At 37.3% G+C, this 12,996-nt stretch overlaps 1 protein-coding gene across 1 annotated transcript in view; it reads left to right on the forward strand.

The window, feature by feature from the left end:
* Positions 1-12,028, forward strand: part of LOC306887288 (ubiquitin carboxyl-terminal hydrolase MINDY-3) — a 43,178-nt gene extending 31,150 nt beyond the window's left edge. Inside the window, exons 11-15 of the mRNA XM_079444914.1 lie at positions 1,352-1,424; positions 3,851-3,923; positions 5,277-5,364; positions 7,211-7,282; positions 11,064-12,028. Coding sequence (XP_079301040.1) covers positions 1,352-1,424; positions 3,851-3,923; positions 5,277-5,364; positions 7,211-7,282; positions 11,064-11,213 — 456 coding nt within the window. The 3' untranslated portion in view covers positions 11,214-12,028. The remainder of the gene's footprint in view (positions 1-1,351; positions 1,425-3,850; positions 3,924-5,276; positions 5,365-7,210; positions 7,283-11,063) is intronic.
* Positions 12,029-12,996: the final 968 nt, after the last annotated feature.

Genomic DNA, 12,996 nt, shown 5'->3' on the forward strand with positions numbered 1-12,996 from the left:
CAGTACATTTCATTTTAATGACTGCTTTCCATTATTCTGTCTTCACAAAAATTCTTGAATATTAGAGTGCAGTTTATTGGTCATCATTTGACAACACTGTCATTTAAACAGAACAGAGCTCTTTCAAACACTCATCTAGCTCTCATTATGCTTCATATTTGAAGACAATTGATGAATTCCCATATAGAGTTTTGATAATATGACCTTGTTCTTATCATCAGTCACCATGAGAACTAGTTAACCCCTCAATCCACTGCCTTCCTTTCTAATAATGAGAATCAGAGCTTGTGCGAGTGAAACAGATGGTGAGAATGAGATTTTAAAGTGAATGGGTTCAAAAGGGGACAGGTCAGACGTTTGGATCACTCAAAGTCTGTTCCAGAAAACATCCTAAGCAGCATCTTAACTGAAATGATACAGATTTGAAACTCACTGATCACTTTAATGGTTGTTAACAAAATGATGATTGAAATATTGAATTTTGTTGATGCTTTGGAGTCATGTTGCACATTTCTTTTGTCTTGTACACCATATTGAATATTCAAATGCATCTATGCTTCCCAATAATGCTATAGTTATAAAGCTTGATTCCTATATGAGGCTAAATGGCACTGAACGATATTGAAGTGTTGAGATGGAAAGCTCTGTGAACTCTTTTTAGCTGTACGTGATTCAGCTGTGCATGCTGACTCTGCATATTTTCCAGCTTGAGTCGTTTTTACACACATACAGATGTGTTTTGTTGTCCCAAGTCCCTCCGGCAACACACACTGATAGGGCAGTGATCCCGCTATAACTCAAACATGAACAAACACATATGGATCTTGGTTTGTTTTCTATTATTCAGCAAAGTTCGCAGCCTGTTTGTGAGTTTTGCGCATGTGGGAGAGAGATAGAAGATTGTTTTCATTAAAAGATCTCTGAGATTGCTTGATGGAAGGGCAGTTTTGACATTTATGAGTTTATCTCTAGATCAGTTATACGCACATACGCACATATGCGCACACACCCAAACCTAATCGTACACACTCAGTCCTTTTGCAAACACACACACAAACAAATTGACACAAGTACAGTTCATATAAACATTTTCTGAGTTTTATTGTTGTATATTTCAGCAAGGGCTCTTAAAGCACATTGCATCATCGGTTAGTGCCTTCTCAGTTCTCAAAAGAGATTGTGTGAATGGTCAGCTCTCCCTCATCCTAAGAAAAAAAACAAAAAAAACGTATGAATGAATTATCTCTATATCTCTAAACTGAAATATAAATATTTTAGCTTTAGCATCTCAAAAATGGTGTGGTCCATGCCATAACTCTCTTTTCTATTTCATATTTCCTTTTCTTTCTAGGAGATGGCATTGGTGGCCCCCGAGTCTCCTTCAGAGCAGGCTAGAAGAGTCTTCCAGACCTTTGACCCGGAAGGTAAGATTAAAAAATGGACGAATTTCACATGTTTGTGAACCTGAAAAGGAGACTGAAGAAACTCAATGTCAACTCAACCCCAGCAGCTGAGTCAACTTGTCCTTCACTGAGAGGAAGATGAGCTTTAGCTCCACACAATCCAGAGCACGTTTATTATATCTGCAGCTTATCAGGCAGTGCAAAGATCCTATGCTTACTGTGTTTGTTTATACTTTACTGTAACTGAGGAGAGAGGAAATGAGAAAGAAATGACTACATTTGATCTGATACCAAGGCGTTATTTCAGTGGGGTATTAGAACGGTAATTTTCTTCTACATGGAATTCTACGCGTGTGTGTGTGTGTGTCTGTATATGTGTGGATCAGTTATGTAGTTCGGTGGCTACATTTTTAGGTTTAAGGTTAAGCCCCCCATTCTTTTTGATGACTGTCCCACAGTATCTCTTTACACAGCCAGATATAAAGACCAGACTACACACTCACACACTCCCTCACATCCACCAACATACAATTTCACTGCCACTGTTTAAACATTCTTCAGCTGACAAGCCAAACCTGAACATATGAAGTGCACAACTTTCACACAACTGGTCTTTGTGAATTGTGGTTAATATATCAGGATCTCTGTCAGAGTATAACAGGGTGATATAGCTCCCAAATGTTATATATAAAAAAACACTCTCAGGTTCTCATGAGGCAGAAACCCTTTATTTTTTGGTTTATGTACTACCCTTCAAAAGTTTGGGGTCCAATGTTGATATTTTAGTGAATATAAGTATTAAATTAAAAACAACAAACTTTTGAATATTATGTAGATTCCACATTTCTGTAGTTTTTCCAATAATTATAACCAACTCACTGATTACTTTCTCTATAGTAATGTTTTCCAACTGAATGTCCTATATATGATTAACAGCCAACAGTGTTTTATTTATGAGCAGTTCTGCTGAGGATTTGTGGGGAGGAAAGTCTCGTGATGATTTATTATTTAAGATAGTCACTGTGCTCAGATGGCAAAGTCAGCAATGTAGCTTTAAGAACAAACCACTGATGCTCCTTTAGTCATATGCAATGCAGTATATCTTTGCCTGTATATCCTGTTTGTGTGTTTTTCCCAGAGTCTGTTGCATGAAGTTATATTTTCCTTCCCTACTTTTTCCTCTAATATTTATTGCTTTTGATTTAAATCTAAGACTCCTGATGCTCATATAGAGAATAAGTAGAGAGGGCGTTTGATAGAAGAAATGAGAACCTGAAGCTGAGATCGCCCACTGCACTGTCTCATATCTGTCTGGTAGAAGAGGTTTGTGTGTATATATCACTGAATGTTTCACAGCGAGAACGTAAGTGTTCTTCCAAGGTTTTGATTTAAAGTGTCTAATTTACAGCATACACTCAAATTGTCATCAAGAACAAGATTAGATGTTCTTGCTTGGCATATTTTTGCCTTTTAACGTCATAAACAACATTCCTGATCCTTGCGTTAACAAGAACAATACTGTGTGTGTGTGTGTGTGTGTGTGTGTGTGTATGTGTGTGCGTGTGCGTATTTTAGTTAAATTTCAGTTACCAGCACTTCGAATGTGTTTATATCGACTCCAAACACAGACAGTTTAGGCATTAAATGAGATCTTTCACATGCATTTCATTTGTCCGATGGAGAAAGGAAAACTTGCATCTTACAGTCTGGTTATGTAGATAAAATACTAAAGTGACATGAAATCAAGCTTGACCCTGTTTACTTTCCAAATAAATGCCCTTTGTGTTAATATTAATTAGCGCATTGTTTTAAAGAGAGAAATTATTTTCATACCTAAATTCATCCATCAATGTTGTGCGGTTATGAAAAAAACATGATCTAAGGCAATAAATTAAGCTGACAATAATAATCCAATTAAACCCTGATGGATGGTGCCGCCCCACATTATTTTTCACTGAATATAGTTTCACTCAGAAATGTATCACATTGCTGAAGTAATATTTTGTGAGTACCTATTTATGTCAGTAGGAAGCTATTTTAGCCAAAGTTTCTAATGCGTTATTCAAAACGCCCGAGTGTATCTGATTTCATGGTATGGTGCAGATATTTATTGTTCTTAATCCAGTCACTGCAGGAAAGTTTAAGCAGAGAGTTCATTTTATAGTGAAAGGAAAAAGAGTTGGCATACCAGCTGCTCTGCAAACATCCTGTCTGACACTTCGAGACCAGAGAGGAGGAAAAACAACATACACCACTCATCCATCCATTTATCAGCCATTGTCTTAACATGTTTGTGTGCGTATGTGTGCTTGGTCGGCAGAATGGCTTCAATTAGTGAGATGAAACTCGTGTTTTATATTGGGCATAAGGCACCAGTGGTGTGGGTGCTGATCAAGACTCTCAGAAGCTCTAACCATCTGCCTCTCTTCTTTTATCCTCATATTCAGATAATGGGTTCATTCCAGACACACTGCTTGAAGATGTTATGAAAGCATTGGATCTCGTCTCCGAGCCAGACTAGTAAGTTTGAGTGTGTTACAGTAATGTTTTAATGTTAATATAATATTATTTTAATAGTACAGTTAATGTTTTTATTATTATTCCTTAATAAATATTTACTGTACATAAATATTTAAAATGTTCAGAAATTATTTTTTTATAAAAAAATTTATTCTGAAAGAAAGTAATACCTGTCTGTAAGGATGCATTCAATTGTCAGAAGTGACAGCAAATGTTTTTAAAAGATTTGGGTTTCTAATAAATGCTATTTTTTTAACTTTCTATTCCTCAAAGAATCCTGAAAAAAAGCATCCATTTTCTCCAAAAATATTCTGCAGCATAATAGTTTTCATTGACAATAATAAGAGCGTAAGAAACATGTTTCAAAAACATAAAAAAAAAATCTTTCTAACCCCAAACTCTATAATGGTAATGTGTTTAATGTTTATAATATAATATATTATTTTTATTCATGTACAGCAAACATTATATCTCTTTATTTCTAACATAGCAAGGTGACATTTGTGTTTGTCATAAGGTGATCTGAAGAGGTTTGTGCATGTTAAACCAGCTATGCTCACTCTGTTTGCACAATTGGTTCACATGCCATTCAAACAGACTCATTACTCTTGTAGAGCAAAGAAGAGGAATAGCGAGTAAAGTCCCAACCTTCCATGTAAAGCCAGTTTAAAGCCACTCACCATAGTCCCTTTGAAACCTTCACTTCTTAAACAGTTTCCCACTGGAATCTGAGCCATTTTAAACCATCTGCTTTCTTACATCAACCTTTGACAGCTTGAAAGACAACTTCAGCCTTTCAAAGGGTTTGTTTATATGAAAGTTAAATTGACAGAATAAAGATAAGGTCATGTGTTTGTTTTTACACAGCACCCTTTTCTGTCAAAAGCAGTTTGGTCAAGTGTCGATGAAGTCTGAACCCTCCTTTGGCCTCTTCTGAAACTACGTATAACATCAGCGTTTTGGCAATTGCCAGTTTTTATGTGTATTTTAAAGTGACCTGTGATCACATAAGAAAGCATTTATCATCCTCTGGTTGCTGAATTTGTGTGGGAGAGAGTTAGTAATGTTATCAGTCTCGCTGTATGACTTTAAAAGGAAAAGTCTACCCCGTTTTCACAGCACTGAGGTTGTTTTTAAAACAATATTAGTCAGATTCCAAGCATTACTCACTGTTATATGTTTAGTATCGGATCATAATTCATGATTATAGCTCATTTTGATGACTGCCTCAGACAACACACTTCACTGCTGAAGGATGCCAATGAGCAGTACATGCAGAAAACATGCGCACACACAACAAGCTACACCTTTCATGGTCCCCCATCATTTTCTCTCTCTCTCTCTCTCTTTTAGTGTGAATCTGATGAAGAGTAAGCTGGATCCAGAGGGGTTGGGTATTATTCTGTTAGGCCAGTTTCTGCAGGAGTTCTTCCCTGACCAGGTAATAAATAAATATCATGCCTCTCTCTTTCAAGTTTATTAAACATGTTTACCAAGATTAAAATGCTGCGTGAGTGGACAGCTCACCAGGCTTAGAGACAGAGGGAGACACTTTCTGATTGTATCAGTGTATGTGAAAAAAACTACCATTGTATGTTCCCTTGTTGGTGACTGCAATCCCAGAATAAATCTCTAAATTCATTGAGAGAAAAAAAAATGGTGAAGATTGCAAGAGAAATGTCAATTATGTATATACTAAAATTATTTTCTAAATATTTAAAACAAATAATCTTTTAGTCTTTTCCCCCACTTGCTGCTTTTCTTGATGATTATAATTGGTTTATGTGATGATTGTTAGCATTAACCATCAAAGGGTTGTTATGAGATTGAGCATATTTCTGTAATTGTTGCTAATAAATTATCAATGAAAGCAGAAGGCGGTTTCAGTCTATTAAATGTTAAAAAATAATGATTGTGAAATCAGTTGTGTGTATATATATTGTATATATATGTGTGTGTGTGTGTGTGCATGTATGTATGTATATACTCTTTTTCCCTCAAAGATTGAAAATAGTCCATTTAGAAGTTTATTGAGGCATAAAATAAATCAATAGAGGTGTCTTATTGGATAACAATGGGCTTGGCCTTCATAGTACTTGGCAAAAACATGTTAAGCAAATGTTATTTAACGTGTATATTTCCTTTTTATTGTTTCTACATTAGTTTAGGAATTAAATGTTTAATTACAAGTTTTAATGTTAGATTTCAGTTTGTTTGTTTGTTTTCTGCATTGATTCACAGCCCCAGTGCAACCCAATTTCTGTATGTGCTATAGATTTTTATTTTTTAGACCTTATTAGAGTATCATTAGTAACATGCTAACATCAAACGCTATTGAATATCTATATCAGCTGTGAGTTGAGTGTTTGTGTAGTGCACAGAGGGGATGCCTATGTAGAGAATTTAAAATCAGTCCCTTATGAGGTACATTGGTTAGGATGCTGCCTATAAAGGCAGTAGACAACTAGGCAGCTCACTAAAATAGCTACCTCTCCTGTCATGGCTATCCTGCTGTTTTTTTTTTTGCTCAACATTGTTTGCTTTTTCTTACTGTTTTTTTTCATTGTTCAAATAAACCTGCAATCAGCCCCCGATTAAATTTATGAACATGTAGCCCCTCTGAGAGAGAGAGGTGGAGGGAGAAGCTGACGTTTATAGTTGGCATGGACTTTCAGCTCCACTGCTGTGTTAAACAGATTAGGGCTTTAGGGATACATGCAAAAAGGCCACAATTTACCATCAAATCAAATACTCTAACCCTATTTCAGGCCCACTCAAACACATGCACACACGGTCCGCTGTTGTAGTTTTGGCAGTGAGGCAGGCATGCGGTATGGGGGCTAGGCAGAGGTATTTGGCTCCTGTCAAGACTCTGTGCTTGGGTTTTGCTGCTGGTTTGAGTTGGTTTATAGAGTTCTGGAACTGGTTTGCAATCAGGTCTTTTCAGCAGCTGCATAGGGGGGTGTATGTGATTTGCTATAGACTTAAAGCAATGTATTCCAGTGTGCTGTCAGTCTTGAGCATGTCATTACATATAAAACCATTCACTGAACCGTTGTTTTAGGCTCTCTTGTCCAAGTTTATGGAGGGTGTTTTGATGTGTTTGAGCTGGAATTGGACATTTTGGTTAAGTTGTCTTCACTCACGAAAATGTTTTTCTGGCATCCTATGGATGGAGTCAGATATAGGCAGTATATGTTACAGTGAGTAAGGACACAGAGCTGTTTGCTGATGTTCCACAGGCCCAATGTTGTACCGCACTGACACGTGTCGTCTCGCTTTTCCAGGATTCTGTGATCCCAGACTCATTTCCTGTGTATCACTATAATGGCCTGAAGCAGTCAAACCACAATGAGAAGGTAAGGCACACTCATGCTCATTTTGTAATGCCCAAGCACACTTTAATGGCACATATTGCCCCTGCTGGCATGAAAGCCCTGGTGGGTCAGTCTTGTCCTGTCTGATCCCTGGGATGTGGAGTCTGTGCCAACCTGTCCTATGGCCCACACCACTATGACCGCTCAGACAAGCCTTCCAAGTCATTCCTGTGAGTGTCGACAGCTTTTCAGACTGCGCAGAGTATATACTGAAACCACAAAAATCTGAAACTGTTTCACTGGACTAATGTCTCAGGCTCTCGGTTCTCTCTTTATTTTGATTTGTGTTTATACAGTCTCAAACCAGGCAAGATGATTTGCATCATTTAAAAGACACATGGTCAAATGCATTTTAGTGTAATTTTATTTTCAATTTCACTTTAAATTTCAGTTTAGCTTCTTCTGTGGTTTTGTTAATCATTGTTCAGCCTTTTTTTATGGTCTCATTTTATATATATTTTAGTTTTAGCATTATAGCAACAGTAATAATAATTAAGTTGTCGTCATTTACTCATCATTATGTCGTTCCAAACCAAAAAGAGATTTTCTTTCTTCTGTGCAGCACAAAAGGAAATATTAAGAATGATCTCTTTTGGTTCTCACGTGTCTCCAATATTAAATTAGCAAAACCTGATTGAACTTTTAAATGTTCTTTAAAAAGCAAGAGGACGAAACTGAATATTCGAGTTTAATATTTTTGTTGCTGTTCACATTTTTGGTTGTCAAGTTAAAAGTGTGATAACTATGCTATATTTTTATACTTTAAGCATTTGTTTATATATATTTCCTATATTTTACATAATTTTTTTTACACACAAGCTTTGGAACCAGTAGTTTTGGTAGTTAAAATAAGTTTTGTTTTTTACTGTTGAAACAAAGACTGCATATACTTTTAATATTCACTCTGATGTTGTTCCAGGTGCTTATTCTCATCTCATGTTCTCTATATTGCCACTAGTAGTTAAGTGCTTTTTCTGACCATTGTGAACCATTGCCCATATTCCATACACATCCCCATAAAGTGTGCTAATGACATCTACACATGCCATCCTTAAGCACCAGAGAAAGCACCCCTGACCGCCTTGGACATTCATTGATCACAGTGTGCGTGTGTGTTTGCGTGCGACCCTATACTTCTTAACGGAAGTGCGTGTGTGTGAGGAGGAGATTGACAGAAGTTTAGGGATAATGGGTAGGAGCTGCCACATCAGGCCCCTGAGGACACACAGGTTACTCTTCATTACTCTGGCAAACGCATTAGCAGCAGCAGTAAAGTGTGTAGCCTTTGTTGTTGAGGTTTCCTCTGTGCCACTCGTATATTCACAGGGGCTCTTTCTCAGGAACCAAACACCTTGCAAAATGTAAAGAGCTCCTCTGGCTCTAACACAGACCATACTGGCACTTGGAAGCCAAAGCCCAGACTGCCTTTCTGTTCAAGTCATATAATCATCCGAAGGGATCTGCTCTCATTCCGTCTTCCTCCAGCACTCCTGCTTCATGTAACTTGTGCATTCTGGACCACTTTTTTTCTGCAGTCAGTATGATTCGAAAACAATTTTGTTTTATTGTCAGAGTACTTGACAGAAAACTTAATTTATTATAGTGCCCCTATTATGCCACTTCCAATATTGTCTTTCATGCAGTGTGTAATGTAGCTGTATGTGAATGTAAACGATCTGCAAAGTTGTAAATCCGAAAGCGCATGATAAATAAAGGTATTGTCTCCCAAACTAAAGAATCGACTCTATACTGCTTAAACGAGTAACTCTAATCCCACTTCCGTGGCAGCTACACATCACGGGGAAAGACATTTGCATAATTGTTGTACGTTGGCCGGCCACGAGCAACATAACCCCGCCCGCAAACACGTCATTTTACTGACGACTGCTTCTCTAATCAGCACGGGATTCACAAGCCCTTGCTCTTGAAAGGTGGTTCAGTACCCAGTTTATTTGGACCAGCGGCTCCACTGAATCACAACCTGTAAGTATGATAAATAATAGATGCTTATATTTCCATCGAGCGTTCAAAATATAGAACTATGGCAATGGGCCTATCGTTTCCGACGCGCTGTACGCGATAGATCAATCACAACAGACTGGGCCATCAAAACCAACTTAACTCGTACTCTTAAAGAAACAGTTCACCCAAAAATAAAATTTACTCGCCCTTAAAAGTAAAACAAAATAGTAATTCACTAAAATTCAATACAATGACGGTAAACTTTAACATATTCGTATTAGTTTTATCTAGAGAAGTATTTGTCATATTTTAAATAATAAATGTACAATATTCAATTATTAAAAAAAATTCTAATGATTTTAGTAAATATTATGTAAGTGTAATTTAATTGCCAAAATTATGCATGTTATTTACTTAATTTAAATAGTGTGATGTTACATAGGTCTATATCGGCTTTATATTGGATCAGTCGGTTCTTTATGTGGTACTTGTTCAATCACTGCCATTATTGAGTTCGTGTGTACAGTCAGACTGACATTCTCTGGCTGATTATGAGCACACATGCGTTGGTTTTAGTCTGAATATAAAGAAATTTTTATTTTAAAGCATAGACTTCGAGCTGAACCCAAGCCCAGCTAACCAACAGCAGACTGTTATCTTCAGCCAAACAGGCCAGAAACCTTCAGAACATGATATCTGGCTGACCAGTGAAAATATTTGGATTATTTCAAATAAACATGCAAAGTGTTGACAAGTTTCATAAAAGATATGTTCTGACTAAAACGGAGAACCCGCTGGTCCACGCGAGTTGACTGGCTGCAATGATGAATATTTGCCTTAGTTCTAACAAGATGTAGGGCTTTATTGTGACTTGAAATGGCTGGTTATGGTTCACAGTCTAGTCAGCTGGAGGATGTCACGCTTCCTTCCATAGGCAGCTTGAGAAATATGGAAGTAATTGTAGTAGTACAGCTAGCTGAGCCGAGGTGGTTTTCGGATCATGAAAGATTTGAAAGTACAAGTTCAAGAGATCATCTCAACATCCTTTTCTTCACTTGCCTATTGGCTGCTTTTGCAGTCTTAAATCAATCTGACATCTTTCTGTAGTCAAAGTGAGCATGTTTGTTTTCTTGGATGGTTCTCTCAACTCTGGGAAAGCTGATGAACACTTCATGGTTGATGACAAAGCAACTTTTTTGCTGAAAGACAAGGTTGAGCAGAGGAGACTTGCAAGTGTGTGATCTGCTTCCCAATGGTTTGGACAGAGCGATTTGCACTGTCTAGCATGTCTGAGCCTGACTGCATAATGGGCTGGTGGTGTTGGTGTAAAGATGTTTGTGGCTGCCACCAGAGGGAGCGCCATGGAGCTTTATGGCTTTTGCCATTCAGACTGGGTTGAATTAGGCAATGCCTAAAGGAAGTTGATTGGCCAATGGATCTCCAATCACACTTACTATTGGCACCAACAAAACCTGTGAAACACATTTATATAAATGAATGAATTTTCAGGTTTTACTTGTATAACACAATGTACAACAGCAACACAAAAATGAGGGCACATGTTTATCGTGACATTTTGTCAAGGGCAGATTCCTTCCTGGCAATATGACGCCCTCCATATGGAAGCCATCAACTGTCTCATGTCTGATGATGTCATAGCAAGAGGCCAGGTCTGTAATGGGACACATACTGAGAGAGACACAAACAGAAACAAGGGCCATGGTTTTATTTAAAGGGTCAGGAAGTGATTGTACGTACACAAATGTGTTGCATGTTCACCCGTTATGTTTCTCTCTGCCAGGTGAGTTACGTTGAGGGCACTGCTTTGGTCATGGGTTTTGAGGATCCCATGGTACGTACGGACGACACCCCGGTCAAGCGCTGTCTACAGACCAAATGGTCCTACATCGAGCTCCTGTGGACCACAGAAAGGTCGCCCTCCCTCAATTAACCTTTATCTCTCACCTTTCACCCACCAACCTCTGGCTACACAGCCCGCTGACTTCAGGAACGCTCCTAGAACTCCTCACTCTCTCTGCACTACATTTAGAAGGCCAACTCAAGCCCTGAAGTTCAAACGAGAGACGATGCTCTTCGCCCAGCACTCACAAAAAGCCTTGTTTGCTTTTTACACATCTCAACTGGCTTGATTATTGGGCTAATTTTGTTTAAAGCCCAGTTGTTGAACAAAAAAGGGTGTTTTTTTTTCTTTCTAAATTGTTACTTTCTGTTACCATCTCTTGTGAATATCAAATGTATTTGTTTTGCAGGTGTTCATATTATTTTTGTTAAATTTCTACATGATTTTGTTTACTGGTCTGAAATGATAAATCTTTGAATTAGCACACCAACTATGATCTTATGAGTAATTTATGGAATTGTTAATATGTTGTGTTTTTTTTGTTTTGTTTTTTGTTTGATTGTTAGTAGTTGTAAATATTTAAGGGATCATTTGACCAAAGGCTCTCGTTGGACATAAAGTATTTGTCTTTGTCAGTGGTTAGCTGAGGAGCCGCTATATTCTGCAGCACTCGGCCCTGAGAGGAAGTCTGTTTAGACAGGTTTACAAAAGAATGCACTACAACCCCATGCTGGGCACCAAACGACAGTGGGAGAATAGGGCAATTTTAGTATTTAAACTTTGAAGTTGGAATGACAGGAGGGATTCTCTGCATGAGAGAGAAGAATAACACTGACAAACGCTCACCCTTTATTTATTCTGATCATAATGGTTCACTAAAATAAACACTTTTGTTCTTCACGTCTGGACTGTAGTGTGTTTGTCTTGTGTAAGATGAAATGGTCTTGACTGAAATATAATTGAAAGTTCTAGCATTTTTATTTTTTGAAATCACTGTAAAACTAACCTTGTCAATCAGAATGTCTTTCATGTTTTCTTATGCTGTCAGTAGGGGAAGCTGTAGCAGTTCCTGACACAGAGCGACAGCATTAGGAAGGAATTTTAGGCTACACCTACAGATGGGATGGCAATGATGTTATGGTACAACAAAAAATACCCATATTTAGTGTAGCTATTTTTATTATAATAAAATATTAATTTTATTTATTTATTTTGGATAAATATTATTTATATAATAACCCTTCTGTTCTTAAATTGTTATCCATACTTCAATAATCGTATTTACTTGACTAAGAATGTATATGAAAATAGGTGCGTGTGTGTAAAGTATAACATAAATACTATTACATGCAGTATTTCAAATTACACAGATTTCATTAAAAGATTAGTGGTATAGTAACATGGGCCACTCGTATTTTATTTTCTTTATATATTCATACATTTAATAATTTTATTAAAGTATGGGTAACTTCCCCCTCCACCACATTTTCCAACCCTCTTGCTCTTAAATGACTATATACAGTGCCCTCCAAAAGTATTGGAACAGTAAAGACAAAATTGCTCTGTTGGCTGTGGAGTCAAGACATTTACAAATATGATTAAAAGATGAATATGAGACAAAACTACAGAATGTCACATTTTATTATTGGGTGATTCAACACAGATGTTTTACCAGCTAAGAAGATCAGCTTTTAGAGTTTCATCCCCCTATCTGATGTGATCATAAGTATTGGAACAGTTGCCTCACAGGTCTTTCTAAGTGATCAGCTGTGTCCTGTTGCATTAATTCTTCAGATATTAAAAGCAGGGAATGTGTCGTATCAGTTATATCCATTACTTCTGCATTCTGATTCTTGCATTCGATGATGACACG

This window comes from Barbus barbus, assembly GCF_936440315.1.
Source record: "Barbus barbus genome assembly, chromosome: 21".
Lineage (NCBI taxonomy): Eukaryota > Metazoa > Chordata > Actinopteri > Cypriniformes > Cyprinidae > Barbus > Barbus barbus.